Source organism: Tachypleus tridentatus, chromosome 4 (assembly GCF_004210375.1).
Source record: "Tachypleus tridentatus isolate NWPU-2018 chromosome 4, ASM421037v1, whole genome shotgun sequence".
Taxonomy (NCBI): domain Eukaryota; kingdom Metazoa; phylum Arthropoda; class Merostomata; order Xiphosura; family Limulidae; genus Tachypleus; species Tachypleus tridentatus.
The window spans coordinates 39,931,363-39,950,721 of record NC_134828.1 but is presented as its reverse complement, the minus strand read 5'-3'; the positions used below and the strand labels follow the sequence as shown (position 1 = coordinate 39,950,721).

General features: G+C 32.8%; 1 protein-coding gene across 10 annotated transcripts in view; it reads left to right on the top strand.

Annotated features, from left to right (window-relative positions):
* The window catches only part of Gcn2 (eukaryotic translation initiation factor 2 alpha kinase Gcn2), a 159,706-nt gene that overhangs the window by 67,114 nt on the left and 73,233 nt on the right, over positions 1–19,359 (top strand). For all 10 annotated transcript variants that reach the window (XR_013027256.1, XM_076497828.1, XM_076497827.1 and 7 more), the window contains 4 exons: positions 10,873–10,937; positions 14,599–14,698; positions 15,906–16,006; positions 19,058–19,191. Coding sequence is in view for 9 of the 10 variants with exons in the window: in XM_076497828.1 (XP_076353943.1) it covers positions 10,873–10,937; positions 14,599–14,698; positions 15,906–16,006; positions 19,058–19,191 (400 nt within the window). In the remaining variant the exon portion in view is untranslated. The remainder of the gene's footprint in view (positions 1–10,872; positions 10,938–14,598; positions 14,699–15,905; positions 16,007–19,057; positions 19,192–19,359) is intronic.

Here is a 19,359-nt window from a genome sequence, read left to right as displayed (position 1 = left end):
ACGAGACATTAAGATCAGTTTAACGTAACACACTCAACCTCTGTACCATGCCTGTTTTGATATAGTTACTTTTTAAGGTAATCTTCAATTCCTAACAATTTCTTTTTGTCAAGAGTTGAGTAACTAATGATAAACTTGTGACACTATATAATATAAATGTTTTTGAAAAATTTAGTGAATGAAAATTTAAAATCTCAAAATGTAAATTTTGTTATTGTTTTTGGCCCATGTGTGAATTTTTCTCCTTGATGGTGATCTCTGTCACGTGATCCTTTTACACAAATGTAGGGAGAGTGACTGCTCCCATGTTTTTTGTATCATGGTATGCAAAGTTACTCAGTGGTGTTTCATAGGTTTAGCATTTACATTATATTGTTATCATACAGGGTGTTTGGAAAGTCACTGTGCAGTTTTGTAATCACATGTCTATTCAGTCTATTTCAAGCCAGCAACTGATAGCAGTGTTTAGAAACAAAATATTAGGTTGAGGAATAATTCGTGAGCGTTTTTAAATAATTTCTTTCAAGCATTACATGCAAGACTGTACAATACTTCAATGTATGAACACATTACACCCAAAGCATTTATTATGATACTTTATTTCATGTAATACCTAGGTATATAGTATGCATTGTTTTAAAAATTGCCAGAAATTAAATGCGAAAAGCAGATGGTGTCGAAAATGCTCGATTTTGTCCACTTGACATTCCATTTAATGAGCTGAAAATGAAAGCAAAAATTAAAGACATATGAAAATCAAACACACCATCTATTAGAGCAAACAATTATCTACCAAATGACATGAAATATTTTGCGAAAGCGTTTCATTTATGAATATATTTTTTTAACTTGAAAAAACGCTCACGAATTATTTCTCAACCCAATAAGAAGGATCCAAGCCTGTATTGATGTCAACGGGGGTCACTTTCAACATTGTTTATAATTGTCATTCATATTTACCTCCTTTATTCTATATTGAAACATGTCTGTTAATAAATATATAAGTGCACAGTGATTTTCCGAACACCCTGTATACAATCGAGTTTCCTGTTTTAGATATTTGCCAGTGGAAAAGCTGGTGATATTCATCATTTTTAAAATTAGAAAGGTAAATTTCATCATTCTTTATTAACAAAGTCAGTGTATGTTTATTTAATATTATTTATACAGGTGGGTATCTATGTAACTATGATATTTACCTGTAAGGAGGCCAGTTGCTATATGGCATGATATACTACTAAAGTGGTGGGAATGTACTTTATTTATTTATTTAGATATTTACTTCTTCAGACATGTTTGTGAGCAATATAGGGAGAGAAATATCACTTTTAGGAGATTGTTTTTTCTTACAACTTTCATTGTTTTGGTTTGATAACTTTATTTTATTTTAATGCCATTTCATTATACACAATGAGACGCAGACAATGGATGAGTCATAATTTGAGTTTTTAAAAAGTGACTTACTAGCATATGCCAGTGTGTTAACCCTTTAGCTCAGTTGGTAAAGCATTTGTGCAACATATGATAGGTCTCAGGTTCAAACACAATATGGGGTATATATTTCTTAAAAAAAATAAATTATCACAAGTGTTAGTATGGGCTTGGAGGCTTTAGCACCTGTTTTTGCTTCTTCTTAATTGAAATTTTTATTTCTAATAAGAGGCTTGATAATGAGCATTACATTTTATAAATGATATGAATGTCTGTTCTATAATGCCACTCCCACTTCTGTATTTATTTTCCATTTTGTTATACTTCCATTTTAAATGTGGACATTCTTTGACTGCACAACTATTTTTTTATTTGAAATAATCAGAACAGTGCTTAAACTCCTCATAGATGAGTCAAGGCTACATTCCTGTGTACTAATGATCAGTGAGTTCCTATCTGGAGATTCAAAGGAAACGATATGCTCAGTGCAGAGTTGTTGTTCCTTCAGTTTTGGTGTGGGTAAGCATCAGTATGAATTGACTTACTGGCCTTGTTTTGAGTCCAGAGGGCAAATATACTTATTGATGATGGGGTGCAGGATAATGTCATTCACCAACTGATTGAAAGTATTATGCTGCACTGATGTGTAGACTGGATCAGTGCTTGGAGATGGCATGTTCAGTAAGCAAAATGTAATTTTTCTTTTTCCCAAATGTGGCCTAACTAAGAAAAAAAACAACTTTACTACACTCATATTTCGTAGATTTTTTATTAACAATATGTTGCCAGTTAAGCAGATTAGCTAACATAATTAAGTAAATAAATAACATTCTTGAATGTGCTTTAAAATTTGGTAAATTTTTCAGTTTTTTCAAAAGAACAATTTATGTATGTTACATATAATTTATTTTGGACAAGTCTCTGATTTATTATGTTATGTACTTTACATGTTACTATTTCAAATAACCAGAAATTTTAATTTTAATTTAGAAGTTAATTAAATGTTAATATGTATCAAATTTATGATATTTGCCAGCAAGATTGCTACACACAATTTTATTTTTTTAATACAATAATATTTTAATATACAAACAAAAAACAATACAGTTTATAATGGTTATTACTGATACTTATTATAGATGATGGTTTATGTACAAACAATACTGCATTTTATATCTGGTCTGGAACTAAATCTTTTATCAATGTTCACAAAGAGAAAATTAATTCTTTTTTGATACACCTGTACACTTCTTTTGATTGCTAGTTAAGTTTGAAGTATCCGTAAATTTTCACCAGCAACAGTAGCTGGTGTCCTCATAGAAATACTAATGTCCAAAGTTAGTTCATTGACGTTAAATGGTTTATAATTTCAAAATCTCTGAATGTTCCCGGTCAAATTCTGTAGTTTTCCGATTAATAGGCATTAATCATAATTATAGCTTTCGAGATTATAGCATACTAACTGTTGCTGACTAATAATAATACTGTCTTCTGTAGAATTGATGTATATAGTTTAATAAGAGATTATTGAATGATGAACAGCATTTAAAGACACTAACAGTTTCATAAAATAAATGTTGTTGATTCTTACTCTCAAGAATCTTCTACAAATTTAGAAAAGAGGCAGGAATTGTGGAGTACACTTCCAACAATAAATGCTACACACTTCAAGCTGAAACAAACACAGATATCAAGATAAATGTATAATGGTAATTCCATTACAAGTATAACATTGTTATTTTTTAGTATTATTCTGTATACTTGTATATCCATTATCAGTTGAACAGGCTGAAATGTTTGCTTTTCATGACATTGTTCTATCTTGAATTATATTTTAATGAAAAATATTGTATTGTAAAAACATGTTATGTAAACTTTAGTGTGTTGATTTTCATATGAGCTTTGTGGATAACAATGATTGATGTGAATTATTTTTCCAATTGTATGTAATAGCAGTAAAACTTTTACTTAACCTTTTTTACTACTGGTCTATCAGAAAATAAATATGGCTACTATTGCAAGGTCTGGCATGTATGTGAGATATATGTGACTTCTGTAACAGTTGAAACTTCTTTAGAACATATGATGATGTGTAAACAGTGCTATGGTCTAAGAATGTTTACATGCTTTATGTAATAAATAAAAGTTCTTGAAATAACTTTTCCTCAGTATAAAAATAATTACATGAAACCATTACATGTGAACACTAATTTATTACTTTGTATATAAAAATACTGTACTACAACAACTCTTCTTTGCATCCCTAAAAGTTAAAATGAGGGTGTTTTAAAATTAGTAAGTTTAAAGCTATTATTATTATTTAGTTATTGCTTTTGTTTAAAAATATATTTTTTGTAGTTAGTTATTGTAACCTATTTTTCTACCAAAGAGTTGTCTCAGAGTTTACAGTTTTAAACCTGCTATTTTTACATGTTGATTTTCTTGCATATCGTGTTTTACTGCCAGGTACTAGAAATATTTAATGAGTAGTGAAATTGTTTAGAGTAAGCCCAAAACACTGATATTATTTTTGACAATACAATTACCCAAAATGTGCTTTGCTGATAAATAAATGTTGACTTTTAAGTTGAACATGGTTTCTTTAGCAGCTCAGTCTGTCAGAAATATTTTTAAAAGAATTTTCATAAGATTGTGTTTCTCAGTGTGGATTCTTGTACATGGTGAGGGACCTCCCAGAGAAGGTTCTATTCTTTCAGTTTACCTACTCTGGGATCTAAACATCCACCCACGTGTTTGCCTTGCATGGCAACCCGTGATTGGGAGAAGAGGATCCTAATGGTTGAGGGGTACAACCCTAACACACCACTTTGGCCGTGAATTCCTGTAGATGGGTGGCCTTTGGGTGGCCCCCTTTGGGTCAGTCGGCTGGTCCACTTGGGCTAGAGTCAACCAAGTACCAGTGTTGGAAGTTCTCAACGGGTGTTGTGGACATTGTGTCTGATGCTGGTGTTGGGTATAGAGCTTATGAACCCTTGCGTTGCTGCAATGTCCTTGCATGACATTGTAGTGCATCCCCTCGTAGGGCTCCACGGTGGGTGGGGTCAGTGGGTACCGAAATTTTCCTTTTTTCCTATGGATCCTTCAACAAAACATTTAAATAAAGTAATGAAAAAACAGTCAATAGGTAAATGACCACGTCTTGAAGACTTTGAGCAGCAACCTTCAACATCTGTAACACCTGAACCTCATTTTCTTATATTACATTCTCTTTCAGAAAAACCTTCAGGGCAAATGTCCCACTTTTTTATTCAGAAGGGACTAGAGGGACTTGCTGGCTCTCCAAAGTCACTAAAGAAGCTTTGATCTGGAGACATATTGGTTGAAACATCCACATCCCAACACAGTGAACTCCTCTGGAATTCAAAGGCAATTGGGGATGTACCTATTGAGGTTACCCCTCATGCTACCTTGAATTTATCATGAAGAGTTATTGTTGAGAGGGATTTGAAGAACATTCCCGAGTCAGAGATTCTTGCTGGTTTCTCCACTCAAGGAGTTTCTGCAGTGAGGCGCATCTCCACTCGCAAAGATTGAGCTACACTGCCGACAAATGTCCTTGTTTTGATATTTACCTCACCACGTGCACCTGCCACCATCAAGGCAGGTTATCTGATTTGCAGGGTACGGTCGTACATTCAAAACCCTCTCCGATGTTTCCAATGTCAGAGGTTCGGCCAGTCAAAGACGTCATGTCTTGGTTCCCTGACATGTGCTCATTTTGGTGGCAAGGACCACAATGCCTGTGAGTGTGACACGGACCCACATTGTGTCAACTGCAATGGTTCTCACCCTTCCTACTTTCGTTCTTGCCCAAAATGGTTGGAGGAAACAGAGGTGCAGCATTTGAAAATGACTCATAGCTTTAGTTATCCTGTGGCTGGGAAATTGCTGTCACCACTTCATCTAGGACATATGCTGCTGCACTTTGTTCCACAATTACAGTGGGAGTGCAGACATGATTCTTTGTGCCTCCAAGAGAATCATCTCAAAACAAATGAAAAGTCTTTTGACCTGCATGGTTAAAAAAGGTTGATGAATCAACTTCTACACCCATCTCTGTTCCTCCCATACATTCCAACAAACCTCAAGATCCACATCCTTTGGTTCCAAATACAGGCAATTCCTCAGATACATCTTTTTCTCCCACCTCAAGATACAAAACAATCATTCGGTCGCGTTCTCAGTCACTGGAATCCCCTTCCAACAACAAAGACCTGCCCAATCGACCCAGGGCAGTATCCATGGAGGTCGATAGACCTCCTCCGAATAAGGACAGTAAGGAAAAAAGACGTGGTCGTAAACAGAAGGGTTTTCCAGCCACTTCGCCTATCCATCATTAAAAATGGTCACCTTGATACAATGGAACTGTCGAGGTTTACATTCTAATCTGGATGGCATCAAAACACTGATTGCTTCCTACCATCCTGTATGTCTTTCCTTACAAGAAACATTTCTAAAACCTGCTGATACAGTCACCATTCGGCAGTTTTCTCTGTACAGAAACGACAGGCTGTGTGATGGACGAGTACATGGAGGGGTGGCACTATTGGTTGATCAGCATGTGCCCATCCTGTCATTGTCACTCAACACTCCCTTGGAGGCCATAGCCATCCATGTTTCCTTGGGTTATACCATCACTGTTCTCTGTATCTGTCCTCTGGAGAGACATATGATCAATCAGATCTTGATGCTCTTGTTGAACAGTTGCCGTCTCCCTTTCTAATCCTGGGGAACTTTAATGGACATCATCTCCTCTGGGGAAGTGCTGTTATTGATAGGAGGAGTCGCTCTGTAGAGCGTATGCTCTCTGATCACAATCTTTCTCTTTTCAATACTGGTTCTTCCACTTATTTTCATGCACCTAGTCAGTCCTTTACTGCTATTGATCTCTCGGTTTGCTCCCCTTCATTATTTTTGGATTTTTTATGGAGGATTGACAATAATCCATTAGGCATACTTTTGAGAGAGACTGGTCGTGGTCGATGCCACCCTACATGTGTGCCCCGGTGGAAGCTGGATAAGGCAGACTGGACCACTTTCACTGCTCTCGCTGAACTTGATTTTGCCACCCTGAATCAGCCATCAATAGACAACTGTGTGGCACCAGTAACTGACTATATTATACAAGCAGCTGCTCAGTGTATTCCTAAAACCTTGATATACGTTTTCCACGATATCCTCGTCTGTGGTGGGATTCTGCTTGCCACTTGGCACAGAAGCCACAAAAATTGGGCCTGAGATATTTTCCGTAGATATCCCACACTTTGAACTGCATCGCTTTCCAATGTGCCCATGCAATGTGGGTAAGACAGGATTCGAAAGGTCAGTGGGTATTACAATTCTGTCCCTTCTTGATCTTACTCTGTGATGGCCAAGAGGTAGCTGATGTCCGGAGCATTGCCAATAATCTAGATGAAAGCTTTTGCCAGGTATTTAGCACTTCTGCTTGTTCCTCCACCTTCTTGGCCATCAAGACTTGGGCAGAGCATTCACCTCTTCCTTTTGAACTGACTGTCTCTTTGACTGTAACTATCCCTTTACACTGGTGGAACTGAAAATGGCCCTTCATTGGTCTGGCAGTACATTTATTGTTCCTGATGATGTACACTATGACATGCTGCGCTATCTCTCTCCTGCTTCTCTTGATATTCTTCTAATTCTTTTTAACTGGATCTGGCAGGAGAATTTTTTTCCTGATGCCTGATATCAGGCTGTTATCTTACCTTTCTCTAAGCCTGGGAAAGATCCCAAGATTCCTTCAAACTACCATCCAACTGCTTTGATGAGCTGTCTCTGTAAGACATTAGAGAGGATGGTTAATGCTCATCTTGTTTGGTTCCTCGAATCAAACAACCTCCTCTTGCCCACCCAGTGTGGGTTCCTATGATAGCACTCCACCACGGACCACCTAATTTGACTTGAAACATCAATCAGAGAAACCTTTCTCAAACGACAACATCTTGCATCAATATTCTTTGACATTGAGAAGGTTTATGACACAACGTGAGGTATGGCATTTTGCAAGACCTCCATATATATGGGTTACGTGACCATTTACCTATGTTTATTAACTATTTTTTAATGGACAGGAGATTCCAACTTTGTGTGGGTTTGACACTTTCCCGTTCTTTTGTACAGGAACTTGGGGTCCTTCAGGGCTGTGTTTTGAGTGTCACACTTTTTAGTATAAAGATAAATGCCATTACTGAACAACTCCCTCTCACTGTTGCAAATGGGCTCTGTGTCAACAACTTTCACATTTCATGTCAGTCGTCGAATATGAGATATATTGAGCGGCAAGTACAAACTGCCCTCAATCGTGTACTGAAGTGGACTATGGTGAATGGCTTTAATTTTTCTCTCTCTAAAATCGTTTGCATGCACTTTTGCCACCAACGGGGTATTCACCCTGATCCTGAACTCCATATCGGTGAAGTTTTGGTGCCAGTGATCCCTGAGACCAAGTTCGTGGGGCTTATCTTTGACCGTAAGCTGATCTTTATACCACACTTAAAGCATCTGTGGGTCAAATGTGTAAGAGCACTGAACATCCTCCGTGTCCTATCTACTACCAGTTGGGGAGCGAATCGATGTTCTATGTTAACGATATAACATGCTCTTATTTGATCAAAACTCGACTATGGATCAATGGTCTATGGCTCTGCCAGACCCTTGGCCTTAAAGATGCTGGACCCCATTCATCATCAAGGACTTCGACTCTGCACTGGGGCTTTCTGCACCTCAAAGCTTATATGTAGAATCTCATGAACCTTCTCTGCACCTTTGCAGTTTGCAACTGTCTTTACTATATTGTTTGAAACTTTGTTCCTTACCAAAGCATCCCACCTGGGGATGTGTTTTCCTTCCTCAGTGGGCCTTACTTTTTCAGAATAGATGATCTGCCATTGCTCCTTTTGGTGCAGTTGGATGAATTGGATCTGTCCTTGGATAACATTGCAGAATCCACTGGTCAGCCCATCCATGGCTTATTACAGCCCTCAAATGTGACCTTTCTTTAAGTCATCTGAAAAAGGCAGATACTCTCGATTGAAAGTACCATCTTTTATTTACTGAACATCTTTCGAACAATCATTCAATTCCAATTTATACGGATGGTTCCAAATCAGGTAATTCTGTGGGCTCTGCCATGGTTTGTTGCGGTTCGGTGGTTGCACACAGATTCCCCTCTACAGCTTCTTTGTTCCCTACTGAACTATACACCATATCTCTTGCCCTGGATCATATTGAAGCTGAGCAGTACTCTGACTGCACTATTTATACTGACTCGCTTAGTTCTCTACTGGCCTTATAATTGCTTCACATTTGCTCGCACCCTGTTCTCGCTGATATTCAAAACCGACTGGCCCATTTCTCATTAACATCTACTTCTATCCAGTTTTTCTGGATACCAGGCCACGTTGGTATTTGAGGGAACGAGCTTGCAGACACGGCAGCTAAATCTATCTGCTCTGGCACTCTCACAACTGTGCCTATTCCGTACATGGACTATGGTCCTATATTCAAGGCTCGCTCCGTGCCAGCTAGCAGTCCACTTGGAGTGAGCAACGCGACAACAAGCTTTTTCAAATAAAACCCTATATTGGGCTTTGGCCGTCTTGCTTCTGTAAAGATTGGAAAGAGGAAGTTGTTCTAACTAGACTACGCATTGGTCACAGTTTTTTAACTCATCGTTTTTTTTTATCTGGAACTGATGCACCAGTGTGTAGTTTGTGTAACACTCAAATCACTGTAAGCCACATTTTACTTTCTTGCCATCGTTACGACTCTCAATGACGGCACTATTTGAAACATGTTCTGTCCCAGGGTTTGTCTGTCGGACAGTGTTATTGGTGATGGTGACACTGTCCACCTTGATAAAGTTTTTAGTTTTTTAATGGCCATTAATCTTTTTAATCTCATTTAAGTGTTTGATATTTATTCATTATACCTTTTTAATTGTGGTTCCCTTTTAAGAGTCACAATCTCTCTAGTTCAATTTGAAATTGGAAAATGGCCAAAACATTAAATAACTTGACACCAGGACTGGAAAGGCAAACTTCAGGTGACTAACGCTGCTGTTTGAACTATCCGTTAGTCGTCCTGGTGAGTTGTTATTGCAATTTTGCAGCATGTCTTTTAACACTTTTATTACTTTACCTTTTGGTGCTGGCCATAATGACACATAACCCAGGACTGGAAAGACTAACATCAGGTGACTGACAGTGGTTCTTATACTTGCCTGTTAGTCTTCCTGGCAGGTTATGATCATATCCATTATGCTACAAAAAGTCCTTTACAACTTTGTAGACTGGATTTCAACATTGGTCTTATGCCATTTTATGTTTTTAATTGCTGTTTTGTTTTTACCTTCATTTCCTTTTATGAATTTTACTACATTTATTTTACTTTTACCTTTTTGCTGAACATTTGGATAATTATTATTACGATTTTGCTACATGTATTTTACAACTTTTATTACTTTACCTTTTGATAATGGCTGTTATGACACATAACCCGGAACTAGGACTGGAAAGGCCAACTTTGGGTAACTGACGGTGGTTCTTGTACTTACCTGTTAGTGTTCCTGGCAGGTTATGATCATTACCATTATGCTAGAGAAAGTCCTTTACATCTTCTCTTACTCTGTTTTCTCTCTTAACATTGTAGACTAAGTGTCAACATTGGTTTTATGCTTTTTCTGTTTTTCAATGGTGTTTTGTTTTACCTTCATTTCCTTTTATGTATTTTACTACATTTAATTTATTTTTACCTTTTTACTGGACGTTTGGTGCAGATAGCGTAGCTGCTTTGTGCCATAAAACACTAAATTAATCAATCAGTTATAAGATTGTGTATATTTCATTAGCTTAATAAAATTTAAAGAGTTAGAAGTATATAAAAAAATGAAATTTATAAAATAAACATCACAACATATTGGCTATTAGTGGTTATAATTTTGAACTAGGATTTGTTGGCTGGAGATGTGATATATTGTTTTTTTTGTACTGAAGTGTTTTTGTTTTCATACGATGACCTTTATTTGCAGTTAAGGACAAACCAGTAGGTGATAGTAAAACTTAATTGTAAACTATCAGCAATAACATTCTTGAAAATGCTGTTGAAACATTAGGCTATTGTTGTATTTTGAGGTGTCACTTTAATATTACATCATTTATTAATTGATAAAGTAAAATTATTTTGATAATGTTAAATATATATGATAAATAAATGAAGTAACATTTGGCAGTTTTTTTTTACTTTTAATCTTTGTTTTCTTTTCAATTTTAATAAAACATAGATAATATTAATTGTAATTGCAGTGAAGAAACCATTAGTAGCAAGACCTTTGTTACAAGTATTGTTTTCTTATGACTTTAGTAATGTGTTTATGGAAGTCACAAACACTTTTATTATTTTCAGGACACAAGTGTATTCATAGAAAACACAGGTTTAGTAAGAGTTGCTGATTTTAGTGTAGACAAGAGGTGAGATCTGTTAATTTCTATTTAAAGATTTATGATATCGAAAATAGAAAAATTACAAATTCATTACATTAATAATATATGTGTTTTTGCTTGTACGTATAGTTTGACATATCTAAAAATGTAAAAGTCAAAGACTTGCCTTAATATTATATAAAACTTTAAACACTTGCCCCTAAGTTGTTTGTATTTCTCTGTTTTATTAGTGTGGTATAACCTCTTGTATTGTTCTCTCAACAGCCTTATAAATTACTACAAGTAATGCTTATTATATTTTTGGCTGACATTAAATTAGACACAACCAGTAATAATCTGCTGCTAATATTTAAAGGATGTCTCATATTAGAAATTAATGCTATTGACACGCCTTTTAGTTGAATATTCATTTGGACACCATACCTTAGAAATTACTTGTAGTTATTTATTTCAGCTGACCTTTAGCACACACCACACTTCAGAAATTATTATTAAATATCTATTTCAGCCAATATTCAGTTACGCACAGCACTTAAGAAATCACTTTTAGTTATAAATTTCAGCTTTCCTTTAAAAATTAATAGTAGTTGTATTAAATATTGTATTAGTTACTTGTAGTTACTCACCTGTATTAGATGCCACCTCTTAGAAATAACTAGTTGTAATTTGTTTCAGTTACCCTGTTAGACACCACAACTAGAAAATTACTAGTAGTGATTTATTTCAGCTAATCTCTATTAGTAACCATACCTTAGAAATTATTGTAATAACATGTTTCAACTAATCTGTGTAAAACACTGCACCGTAGACACAACAGTTTTAGCACTTGTTTATTGACCTTTAGTTTAATGTGGCATTTTGCTTAAGAGATTACTAACAGAAATTAGTATCTTTTTTTTCCTGATTTTTTTACTTTGACATCTTACTTTAGAAATTATTAATGGTTATTTCAGCTAATCTTATTAGTAGTTATTTATTCCACAATATCTTATTTTGGGTTTTGGCAATACACCCTACAAATTATTAGTAGTTATTTATTCCACAATACCTTATTTTGGGTTTTTACAATACATCCCAAAAAGTATTATTAGTTATTTTTTCAGCTTATCTAAATTGACAATACACTTGAAAATTTTCTGCTTCTGTTGATCCTGTTATGACAAACAGATATGTTAAGAATTTGTATTAGTTTTTTGTTTCAACTGATCATACTTTACAATACACCTTACAAATTAGTAGTTATTTGTTTCAAGTGATTTTTTTAGATAATATGCCTTGTAAAATACCTTTACTACTAGGTATACATTTGGCTGATCTGTTGTTAGGCATAATATTTTAGGATCTAACATTGGTCATATTTCTTTAGTTAGATTTAAAAATTTACAATTTTAAAACAAAAGATTGCACTTTATATGTTAAAGACCAAAGTAATCTATCCTTTTGAAAAGCAATCGGAGAATTTAGTAATGGTATTTTATTGTAATATACATTACAATCATATTGCTTTCATAATAATTAAGGCTTCATTTAAAGCACTGAGAAACAATGATAATATCACAGGAACTGTGTAATCTTGTCTTGCATTGTATTCTTACATTGGTAAAGTTAATAAGGTTTGACGCAGGACTATTTGTATGGGTATCAGGATATTTTTCACAGTGTGCCAGAAGTATATGACAATGAAGCAATAATGAGCTAATGGTTTAAAGTTATATTAATGTTGTAGTTGATTGTATAATACCAAAATACAATGGTATTTCTGTCAGATACAAATACTGCCATGTAAAGTAGATAAAACATGCTACCCATTGCTACATCTTGTGATTGCTGTTTATTACCTAAACCTTTTCAATAATATATCTTAAGTAACAGAGTATGTATTAAATGTCTTTAGTTTTATATGTTAATTTTTTAGATAAAAAAACAGACCAAAGTTTAGCTTCATCTTTATATAAATAGAGTGTTCATATATTGATCAAACTTTATCAAATAAAGATAAAAGCAAAGTTAGAAAATGCTTAAAAATCAGTTTAGAAGTTTCAGTGTTTTCCACTTATAATTAAGAAAGAAAACTCTTAAACTGGTTTAGAAGTATAATAATGTATACACTGTAGAATATATCCGTAGTTAAGTATATATTTTATCAATATTTCTGAATTTTTGTATGTGTCTTCTAGTCATAATTGGCATCCTTGTAAAAAAAGTTTTGAAAGGTGTTAAACTTGTACTGATTTTTTCACTTAGACAAAGGTTACCCACCACAACAATTGTTCAGTACGTCTTGTACAGTGTCAGTCTGTTCCTGTATTTGCTGTTATGTAGTGAGTTCATACTTGTTTTAGTGGATTGTAGAGAGAGTTGCACAAATTAATATAAGTTGGGTGTGCATCTATTTTAAATGTATAGGGGGAATGATTGTTGTTGTAGGTAATGTTTCATTGGGAGATAGAACACTAGAACTTTTATCTGGCATGTGTTGCTCTTAGGTTTTTTTTTTACCTTGTTTCCATTTAATATAGATGTGTTTCTTACCTGCTCCAGCAGCCAGAAAAATAGTCTTTAGCACAAGATATGAAAACTTTGTTGTTTGTACACTTGTTTCTGTGGACCTTGTTTTGGAATGATTTTTTATAAGTCAGTGGCAATTTACTCAAAATTCACAACCTAAATTAAAATTTTAAAAACTTCTAAAATATTTCATCACCCCTTGTTTGGATCAAGTTAAAGTTACTACAGGGAGTTGAATACATTACATAAAGGCAATTCTGAATATGCAAGTTAGCAAGACACTTAACAGCTAATTGTTTATTATCTAGCCATGTTATTATTGATTGAGAAACATAACTTAGAATGTTTAAAAATATTTGGTTACAGACAAAAGTACATAAGATTTATCTTTAACCAACTGTTCTCTGAATTTCAGTAATTAATCCTATTCTCTGACCATTAACTAGATATTACACTTTAGAAACTAATGCTGATTAAGCTGAGAATTACTACTAGGTAGACTGCCTTATTGTTATTTGGAACCTGTACTAACAGTTTTTGGTTAATTCTTTACCAGACTCTTCATCTTAAAAAACTGCTACTAAGGATAGTTTATTGATAATCTTTTATCACAATATGTTTGAAGTCATTATTTGTTTTTACTTTTCAATTAATCTGTAGTTTATGAAATTTTAAAGATTAACATATCTCTACTGTTCAAATTACTGCTAGCTCTAAACCTCTTTCATAGTCCAAGTGATTTATTTGATATTTGTGAAGTTTAAAGATGTCATTTAGTTTTTTAAAGGATTGCTTTAGATAAATAAGTGAGTTTGCTAAGGTAGAATTATATGGCATTTGGACTAAAATTAGGAAAAATCATGTTAATGTTTTTGTTACTTTTTGTCTTTTTATGTGTGTATTTTTATTTTAACTACATATATAAAGGGATGTTGTTGAAGTAACAACAACTAAGGTGTTTTGTTCATTCTTTTAATGTTTATAGCTTATACCTGTCCATTGACTAGCTCCAGAGTAATTTTTGCTGATTTTTTCAATGAAGCTGAAAATATAATGCACTTAAAACTTTATTATGGAGCAGTCCTCTGATAGTCATTTCACATAGTTCTCATTAACTTAAGTTAAATATTAAGTCATCACATCTTTTTTTACTATTTGCTTATGAGAGATAATTTTGTAGGTTCTATGATCTTTATTGTTCCACAAAAAATGAAAATGAAGACCAAGATTATCCCCCTTCTGTGGGTAGAGGAGGGAAAAAAGCTGATATCTATCGCTTGGTAGGTAACAGAAGATGCCACTTGTTAGAGTAATATTAACAGACATGGAATTATCTCAATCAACAGTTGTAATTCTTTTAAGTTTCTATTATTAAAAGTAAATGGATATACTTTACTTGTAACAACTGTATACAGAATCATATTGAAAGAAAATTTCATATTTTATTTGTGTGTTCCCTAGTCCTACCAAGTATCTTTTTTTTAGTGAACAGTTTTCATTAATGGTTGATTAAATATTTTGAATAATGGTTTAAGACCAATACCACACAGTAAAAAACATTTATTAAAATATGACTTATTTTTTAAAAATAAATTTAAAATAAGTCACCCCAAAATCTAAGTTTATTGTTAGTAGCTTATTTTTAAAATGATCAGAAGAATCTTAATATGTGAATATTAAATATTTATTTAGAATGGTAAGATAGAGAGTGACAGACTTTGGTTTGAAATTCTTAAATCTAGACCATGAATAATTTTGAACAAACTTAATAGTATCTTGTTCAATACATATCTTGTTCAATACATTGTCTGTGAAGCCCAAAATAAAAAGTAAGTAGTTTGTCCTCACTTGATACACAAAAATAAACTCAAAATTTGAAACTTGTTTAGGTTTAGAAGAGTTATGTATCCAGTAAAGTTCTTCAGCTGATTGAAAGTGACAGCAAATGTGAATTAGATAAAAATATTTGTTTAATGTGTACTGGGAAAAAATGTGTTTTCAAGATGAAAACATTGGACATTAAATACTTATAAAGATCTGTGTGTTTGTTTCTGGTAATATAAGTTAAAGGTTAACCAGCAAACAGTCTGACATTAATTAATACTTGTATGTTTGATTATTAAGATTAACTCATGGAAAGGAATCTTATATTCCCTTAGGGCATTATTCAGAATTCTTATATTTACAAGTTGTTTAACAGGGATTAACAAGTTTTTTTTAATGGACCCAATGCAGCTTTTCTCTGAGTAGGGAGAACTAAATATATAAACTACATTTGATGACTTTAACACTGAATTATTTGAGTGAAAACATGAGCTTGCTCAGTTTACAAGTTACTTTCAATTTTTTTTAAAGGTTCTTGTCAGTTTTTGTTTAAATCTGAAAAAAATCTCAAAGGATTCCTGAAATTTGAACACAATTTTCCAGCTATACTGTTTGCATTATGTTTTTCTAAATATTTCTAAGTTATGGCATATGTATTTGCAGGGTATTCTTCTTCTTTCTCTAATTAAAGGAGAATTAGTCACTGACATGCATCCTGTCATACCCCAGTCATTACATACAACTCTACATGATTTTCTCAGGAAGTAAGAATTTTTTTAATGTTAAGTTTCTGTAATTTTTAAGGTGATTTATTAATATTTCTAAATTTTGATCTACTTTGAGACTATCAAAAACAGTTTTGTGCTTCTTGCACGTTTTGTACAAATGTCTTGTAGTAAATATTTTTATATTTGTAATGTTACAACCATTACAATCATTAGCTATTCATTGATAAACCAATAATTCATTGTCTGAGTACTATAATTTCAAATTGTAATACTTCACATTATGATAAAATGTAAAAGTACTAATAAAAGTTATGTGGTTTAATTTTCTGAGTTAAATGTAGATTATAAATCTTTTGCTAGTTTGTATTATTTTCCACATCACTTCTACTATCTACAATAAGCATTTAAAGTGTTAATGTGAAAGAATAAAATCATTATGTTGCAAAGTCATAATATTTTTAGTTTAGGTTATTTGGCTGTAGTCTGTACATGTAAGTATTATTATATTACTAAAACTTGGTTGCAGCAAGATTCACTGCAGCTTGCATGTAAGTACAATCAATACCTGTTTTTATAATGTAAATCTGTACAAGTTTTAAAATATTTTTTTTAAAATATATCCAAATTTGGACAAGAAGTTACTGGAATTTGCTAAATTTGCAGCCCTCTTTTTTTCTCAAAGCTTGCAGTAAATTTAAGTGAGAGTAGAAAAACTTGATAAGTGTGTGAATGATAAGGGCTGGCTTTAAGATTTTTTATTTATTTATGTTTTTAAATATGTCAATTTAGTGTAAAGGATGGAACAGCAGAGATAGACCAATAGGTCCCATGTTGTTCCAAAATGTTATATGTTATTTTACACTTCAAGTGTAATGGAAGAAATGTTATTCATGGAACAATGTGACACACTGCATATAATATTTGACTCAATGGCATCAAGTTTTATTGTCAAGGTTACTGGTTTTTAGGTCATGTTTTCACCAAAAAAAATGTAAAAAAGTAGTTAAATTAATATATAATAGGTTTGAAACTTAGTACATGTTAAATTGATGAAAGCATTCCAATTAACAGTTGAAAAAGTTGATTTTTTTATAATTTTGGTATAGTTAAAATTATTTTATATTATATGCCAGAGATCATAAACAGACTGAAAATTCATACATTGTTTTTTAAAATGAAAACATATAGAATAAGAATTTTATTGAACAATTATAAAAGAATATAGGAAAGCATAAAAAGCAGTAATTGAAGTGTAAAAGAAATTAAGGCATTTTAATTGTTCCTTTCAAAAAAAGTGTTACAATGAAATATTTTCAAATTTTCAAAACTATGAAATCATACAAATATCACATATAAAAATAAGAAGAAAATTTATTCTTTAAATGCTGCATAGTTTTTAGAAAAATTAGTTCAAGTTTCAGACTAACATCCAGTATTTTTTTTATTTTCTGCAGTGCATTAAAAATTACTTTTGCAATAAAATGATAGGACTGTAAGGCTTAGGGAAATGTTGAAGTAACAGTCTACACATAGCTATTGTATAAATTCAGAATTTTTCTTATCTATAATTATCACTTTCCTTGCTTTTGCTAAGGTAAATTTACATGTTGTGGGCTTAAAGCAATGAAAACATATTAAAATTTCATACTTAGTTAAATTGTTGCCCATTCAACCATTTATTTCCATCGTGAATGATATCAGAGAGGTTTTAGTAAACTTAAGATTTAGAAAGATCTTTTTCCAATTACAGTATCAATAGCAAAAACCAAAGGAATTCTTTGTATGATAAAATTGTTGGGAAGTGATATCTGTGTTTCAGCAAGCCCTTGTAACTATTGAAACCTCACTGTCATAGATTCAGTAGTTTTATAGACAGTTTAAGTTGTGTATGAAAAAAAATATATATATTCTTTTTTGTGAGGGACTCTGCTGTTATTTTGGAAAACATGTCAACATTTTACATTTTTTCTGTTTGTTTCATTGTATCCTCTAACCTGTACAAATTTTTAATCAGCTCTTTACTGACAAAAAGAAAAATATTTGTGCTTTTTGTAGTTGCTTGCAGTAAGATTGATTTCATTAATAATACCATGCCACACACAAGATTTGGAAATTGTTATTGTTGCCGAATCTCATCTAATGGCTTCACATTTATCTGTGCAGCATCATATAGCAATAATTTCCAACAACTTGAGACATAACAGTACACCTACATGCCTTGAATCAATTCTAAAATATATCATTGCAGTGATTCAACAGTTGGCTGCATTGCTAAATACAGACTCAGAGAGTGTTCATTGCATGGTTCAAGGAAAAATCTCTTGAATATAAATAAGTCTTTTTAATACCATTATTTGTTCCTTTTTACTTTAACTCCATTATCATATTCTTGATCTCTCATATCTTCTTTAGACAGCAATTTTTCTTCAGTTTGATTAGAATAATTTTGGTCATGTTGGCATTTTATACTTTTCAACAGAATAAAATTCAAGTAAATGTGTATTGGTAATGACTTCACAATCTTTGTCACAAATCCTTCAGTAACTGTGACAAAGGTATGACCAGTGTTACTTATTCAGGAATACAAATGAGCACAGTCATGTAGTACTTGACATTTCTGGAACAGCCAAAATATGTTTTATCTGCTTGGACAACAATTATATTATGTTATTACAGATATCTTTTTCACATTTTGGTGATGTAGCTTAAGTTTTTAATATTTTAATTTAGAAATTTTGTTGCTAATGGGCATTTCCACATGAACATCTAGTTTCCTGAATGTCTCAGATCTTCAGGTGATATTGAGAAGACATTCATAAAAAACAAGAGCAAGTGGTAAATGAGTTAGAGAAAATTAACTCAGTTAACAAGTCAGTTGATTGATTAGTTTATTAAACAGTTTGTTACAGAGTGTATTAGTTAATCACTTTTGAACTTTTTATAAATATGAGGATATTATGCTAAGAAAGTGACTCTTATCTAGTTTTATTTGTGAGTTAGGTGTATTAATGATCGTAGCATGTAGAAATGTATCATGAATTTGAGTACAAAATATTTTTATTCATTCAATCTTTCTTTATAAAAAAGATGCCTTCAGACAGATGAAAGAGAACGATGGAGTGCACAACAACTGTTAGACCATCCATTCCTTAAGCCTTTTGTTAGCAAGTCACTAAGTGTCAAGAATTGGAAGACAACAGAAGAAGCTGATTATAAAAAAGGTTATGAAACAGTTTGTTTTTTTATCATATTTGTGGTAGGTGATCATTATAACTTAAAATTACACATGATTAGATGTTCTTAAAAACTTGAATATGGAATAATTCATAAATGTGTGTAGTTCGTGAAGAAGAAAGGTTCACCTCTCCAAAGAACTTGGGTTATATGGT